Consider the following 6000-nt stretch of genomic DNA (forward strand, 5'->3'; position numbering starts at 1 on the left):
GGACAACACATCCATCCTAGGACAAGCCAAACAGAAACATGCACGGGAATTCCTAGAAGCACGACATTCCAACCGGAATTCCATCAACAAACACATTGATTTGGAGCCAATCTCTCATCCCCTGAGAAAAAGAACAGGAAATGACATCACCAACCCAAGGAAACCTAACCAGATAAATAGAAAGCGGGACATAACACCAGCGCTTCGTCGGAGGCTCACTGATGATGTTACCTAGAATGGTGACGAAACGTCTGAAAACGAATCTTCCAGCTCAGCGAGCAAACTCACATCCAGAACCTCAACCTGAGCTACAAAGCTTCTCAAAACTCATGAGAACAATCCTCTGTGGAAAAAGATTGCCCCTCATTTCCTTTTTAAATCTTTCTCCTCTCATCTTAAAAATATGTCCCCTAGTTTTGAAATCCTCCACAGTAGGGAAAAGACATTTGGCGTTCACCTTATCTAGATCCCTCATTATTTTATAAACATTCATCGGGTGACCCCTCAACCTCCTATGTTCCAGTGAAAAAAGCCCCAGTCTATTCTCACCTTAAATCTCAAACCATCCATTTCTGGCAACATCCTGGTAAATCTTTTCTGAACCCTCTCCAGCTTAATAATATCCTTCCTTGAACACTGACCAGAATTGGACACAACAGTGTAGAAGAGGCCTCACTAATATCCTGTACAACTTCAACATGGCATTCCAACTCTTCTCCTCAAAGGTCTGAGTAATGAAACACCTTCCTAACTACCGAAAGAACTACAGATGCTGTAAATTATGAACAAAAACAAAGTTGCTGTAAAAGCTCAGGAAGTCGGGCAGCATCTTTGAAGGAAAAAACAAAGTTAACGTTTCAGGTCCGGTGACCTTTCCTTAAAACTGGCATTTCCCCTCTTCGCTGTCGACTGTACTACCGATTTTGGTATCATCTGCAAGCTTACTAACCAGGCCTTCTATATTCTCATCTAAATCATTTATATAAATGACAACCAAAAGCAGACCCAGCAATGATCTCTGTGGAACACTGCTGGCAACAGGTCTCCATGATGGAAAACTTCCTTGCATCACCACTCTCCATCTCCTGCCTTTTATCCAATTTTGTTTAGTTTCTACTCAATTAATATTCCAGTAATAAACATGCCTGATGAGTGGCGGAATGGTAACCGCACCCAAAGTGTTAACGCTGCTTTTTTTTCCCATCACAGATGTTGCCAGACTTGGTGAGCTCTTCCAGCAACTTTGTTTTAGTTCCTGATGAGCTGCGACTTTGTACTTGACTGACTTCCAACATCAAAAGTTCTAAATGTTGGAAGAGATTGGTTAACCTTGACTTCCTAGCTTGAAAATGTGCCTTTTATGCAAAGAAACTGTACTCTGGGACAGTGGTTTTGCAGATTTACCTGCAGGCCCAGCTGTGAATCAGAGTTGAAGAAGTTGCATGCACTGATGAATAGGCAGCTGTTTAGCCTCTGGATGGAATCCTGTGGAAGCGACAAGGGTCTAGGCCATTGACTCGAGAACTGATGAGGGAACGGCTTGCCCCAACCATCTTCCCTTCAGGGGAACACCAGCCTCAGGTCGCTGCCCTCAAGGGGTATGTCATCCTGACCTTGCTCCTCTCATGCGTCGGCAGCTACATCTTTCTCCCCTCTGGCACTTAATAGACCGGCGGCCGATCTGGTGCGATTTCATTCGCCATGAGCTGTTGGCTAACCAGAACCCAGCAGGTGTACTGAGCAGCAGTGTCACTTGGGAGGTGATGATCTCTGTTACCATGGCAACCAACCTACGATTATTGCTAGATCTCGGGCCAGGATTGAGTGAACCACCATTAGCACGCCGCTTCCCCTTCTTGATGTTGCACATTGAATGCCTTTGAAGGCCTGTTACATTTCTTAATGGTGACACCCCTGCCCACTGTTGAGTCAATACCAGTTGTTGTGGGATGATGTATGTGTGCATCAGTTGCTCAGTTAGGGACTTTAACTCGCAATGAAGTTGGGAAGTTATGTACAAGTCTTCTCACCATGGATTTAATCTGGCTCTAAGCAGAATTGTAGGTGGTACCATCCTTCCACCTGATTAAATGTCCTCTATTTCCAAACTTGCCACAACAGAAAGTACAAAATCCCGCTGTTTTTGTTCTCAATTCATGGTTTAATTTTGCAATCAGTGTCGGAAGCAGCAGATTAGTTCAGTCCTTGTGAAATTGAAGGCAATGCAACAATTTAATTGGTCACTTTTTAACATGGTAGGTTCTCAAACTGAGGAAATGGTGAATGTTGTTGATCTTTAATGCAATATAATGGAGGAGAGAAAAATCTGGACTACAAAACCCACAGGAAGAAAATTATAATCTGTCAGTGCTGCCTCCATGAGAACAATGCCAAGTAAATACCCGTCCCCATATCGAACAATAGAAGTTTCCTGCATATCAGAACATACCCATTGAGTGGGGAACTGACGAATAATGCAGGAGCACCATCGGATTGAAATACTTTTATTCTAAGGATTTCAGAACATGCTGGGATTTTTATTGCAAGCAATACTTGTGATGGAATATTCTTTTAATGTCAAAGTGCTGCAACAGTTTGGAAGAACCAATATTAAATGGATATGATTGCAGATAATATATGTGAATGAAATAAAATTGTTTGCTTAAAGTATTTTGTAATTGGAATTGAATGTCACATTTTTGTATCTTAGTTGTCTTCTGTTTCTTATTTTTATAGAGCAGGTATTGTCCTGGTCACTTGTAATGCTGCCAATTCAAGATTAACTACATGGATGGTCTCTATCAGTTGCTGAATCCCCGATGTCAGTTTGTAATCCTGAATCCAATATTGTCACTTCATCTTTCAGTTCTGTTTATAATCAAAGTTTGAGATCAACGGCTTTCATTTTACTATCTGGAAGCCAATGAGTGCAGATTTTGTTTGTAAACCAGCGTTCTGTATGTAAAACTGCCTTGTTTAATTAGATTAGTTAGTTGAGATTCATTTTAGTGAAATGAATCCTAACTAAGCTTCATCTCTTCCTCATTCTGAACACATGCTATGTCACGCAATGGCTATTCAATTTTGCATTGGTGCCGGTTCAAACCATGTGTATTCCAACTACGCATTGATACAGATGAAATAGTACCATTTCCTTGTTCGTACCATTCTCACCATACAGTGTTTCAGCATTTCATTACGTTTCTGTGTACAGTTCTGAACCAGTCCCCTTGCCCCTGAGCTTGCCAAATGTCTCAATGTTGTCATGACATTGTCAAAGAATTCATTCCTTGGTAGATTCAGAGATAAATTAATGTAAACTAGTATGTGTTAATGCCTCTGCTGTAATCGGGCGAAACACTCAGGCCATTGTCTTAATTTTTCTCTCTTGTATTTTTTTGAAATGTTGACCATGCCATTTGCTCCACTTACTGGGATTGGACTTGTTACAGAAGTGCTGAACGTCAACTTGCCAAATACAATTGGCTAAAAAGTCTGAGGCCCATCAGTCTCTTGAAACACTTTTGCTGTGCAATCAACATTCCAACATTAATTGACAATGAAAAATTGCATACGTGCTTCAGAAGATTCGATTTGAAACAGAGATTTGTGAATATGAATGGAGCTATATATGTCTCCATCTCGGGCACCAACCTCAAGTCCACCTGGACTATCTCCAACACCTCCCTCACCTTCCTGGACCCCTCTATCTCCATCTCAGGCAACCACCTAGAAACCGATATGCATTTCAAGCCCACCGACTCCCACAGCGACCTAGGATACACCTCCTCCCACCCACCTCCTGCTAAAATTCTATCCCCTATTCCCAATTCCTTTGCCTTCGCCGCATCTGCTCCCAGGATGAGGCATTCCATTCCCGTACACCTCAGATGTCCTCGTTTTTCAAGGAGCGCAACTCCTCCCCACCCCCCCAACCCCCCGCAGTGGTGAAGAACGCCCTTGACCGTGTCTCCCTCATTTCCTGCAACTCATCCCTCACACCCTGCCCCTGCAATAACCACCAAAAGAGAACCCCCTCATCCTCACATACCACCCTACCAACCTCTGGAGACAACGCATCATCCTCCAACACTTCCACCATCTGCAATCTGACCTCACCACCAAAGACATTTTTCCTCCGACCCTTGTCTACTTTCCGGAGAGACCACTCTCTCCGTGACTCCCTTGTCCGCTCCACACTCCCTTCCAACCCCACCACACCCGGCATTTTCCCTGCAACCACAGGAAGTGCAACACGTACCCCCATACCTCCTCCCTCACCCCCATCCAGGCCCCAAGAAGACTTTCCACATCAAGCAGATGTTCAACTGCACATCTACCAATGTGGTATACTGCATCCGCTGGACCCGTTGTGGCCTCCTCAACATCGTGGAAACCAAGGAGAGACTTAGGTGTTCTGCAAAGCAGTCCCTATGCTCGGTTCACAATAAACAACTGTGCCTCCCAGTCGTGAACAATTTCAACTTCCCCTCCTATTCCTTAGACGACATGTCCATCCTGGGCTTCCTGCAGTGCCACAACAATGCCACCTGAAGGTTGCAGGAACAGCAACTCATATTCTGCTCGGGAACCCTGCAGCCCAAAGGTATCAATGTGGATTTCACAAGCTTCAAAATCTCCCCTCCCCCTACTGCATCCCAGAACCAGCCCAACTCGTCCCCGCCTCCCTCACCTGTTCTTCCTCTCACTTATCCCTTCCTCCCACCTCAAGCCACACCCCCATTTCCTACCTACCAACCTCACCTCTTGACCTGTCCATCCTCCCCGGACTGACCTATCCCCTCCCTACCTCCCCAACCTACACTCACCTCTACTAGCTCAATCCCACCTCTTTAACTTGTCTGTCTCCTCTCCAACTATCTTCTCCTCTATCCATCTTCGATCCGCCTCCCCCTCTCTCCCTATTTATTTCAGAGGCCTCTCCCCCTCCCCCTCCCCCTTTTCTGATGAAGAGTCTAGGCCCAACATGTAAGCTTTTGTGCTCCTAAGATGCTGCTTGGCCTGCTGTGTTCATTCAGCTGCTCACTTTGTTATCCCTTTATCTCTTAACAACCTCATTAAGTGAGTTCTTGAGTTAACTATGCAGGGTAGACTTAGAGTTTATCATTCTAACTTGCCAGCCCTGAAAGATGAAAGTTGGTTTATGTTGGATGCTTGTTTCATAGCTACGAAAGATATCCTGAACGGATTTTTCATGTCTTTTGTTGAGAACTTTACCCATTTAGTCACTCTAATCCTTTTCCTTTTTTAAAGTTTCCTTGGTAGTCATAAATTTTTAATGAATAAAATCTTTAGTCTTATACTAGATATTCCCAATTTCAGGAGAAAGTCCAGAGAGACCTTTTAAAGGAAAGGGTTTTAGAAAGAAAACTGAAGTTCCATCGATCAAAGTCATGAATAGTTGATAAATTATTTGCACTTCATATTTCCAGAACCAACCCTGGAAGAGAGAGCCCAGAGAATTGCCAAAGCTGTCCGCAAACAGTCAATAGAAGTGAAGGAAAATTGGGAGCAATTGAAAACCCGTGCGAGCAACTGGCAGAAACAGGTGGAAAAGACGTTGGAGAAACTTCAAGAACTGCAGAAAGCTCTGGATGATCTTGAGGCTCATGTGATAACAGCTGAGGGGGTCCACACTGATCAGCAACCTGTGGGTGACCTGCTTATTGACTCATTGCAGGGTCACATTGATAAAACCACAGTAAGTGCAATTACATTACACTTCACTTATGAACAGATGTAACCACAATGTTGTATCGAGACGATCAGTAATATGAGTACTTCAGTGATATTGATTGAATGGTTGTTAACTTAATTTGCAAATTAAAACTTAGTTGAGCAAGCCTTCTGATGATATCACATCGTTAATATTAGTATAGTTGAGGATTCTATTAGTCAGTGACATCAGCTGAGTTATCTACTTGTTGCCATGTTATCGTGATTAAAGGAAAAGTCTTACCACGCCATTTGGCGACTCCT

At 43.6% G+C, this 6000-nt stretch overlaps 1 protein-coding gene across 2 annotated transcripts in view; it reads left to right on the top strand.

Moving 5' to 3' along the window:
- LOC132209312 (utrophin-like) overlaps positions 1–5775 on the top strand; it is a 73281-nt gene extending 67506 nt beyond the window's left edge. For both annotated transcript variants that reach the window (XM_059644446.1, XM_059644447.1), the window contains one exon: positions 5454–5775. In XM_059644446.1, the coding sequence (XP_059500429.1) occupies positions 5454–5764 (311 nt within the window). In that variant the 3' untranslated portion in view covers positions 5765–5775. The remainder of the gene's footprint in view (positions 1–5453) is intronic.
- Positions 5776–6000: the final 225 nt, after the last annotated feature.

This window comes from Stegostoma tigrinum, unplaced genomic scaffold (assembly GCF_030684315.1).
Source record: "Stegostoma tigrinum isolate sSteTig4 unplaced genomic scaffold, sSteTig4.hap1 scaffold_84, whole genome shotgun sequence".
NCBI lineage: Eukaryota > Metazoa > Chordata > Chondrichthyes > Orectolobiformes > Stegostomatidae > Stegostoma > Stegostoma tigrinum.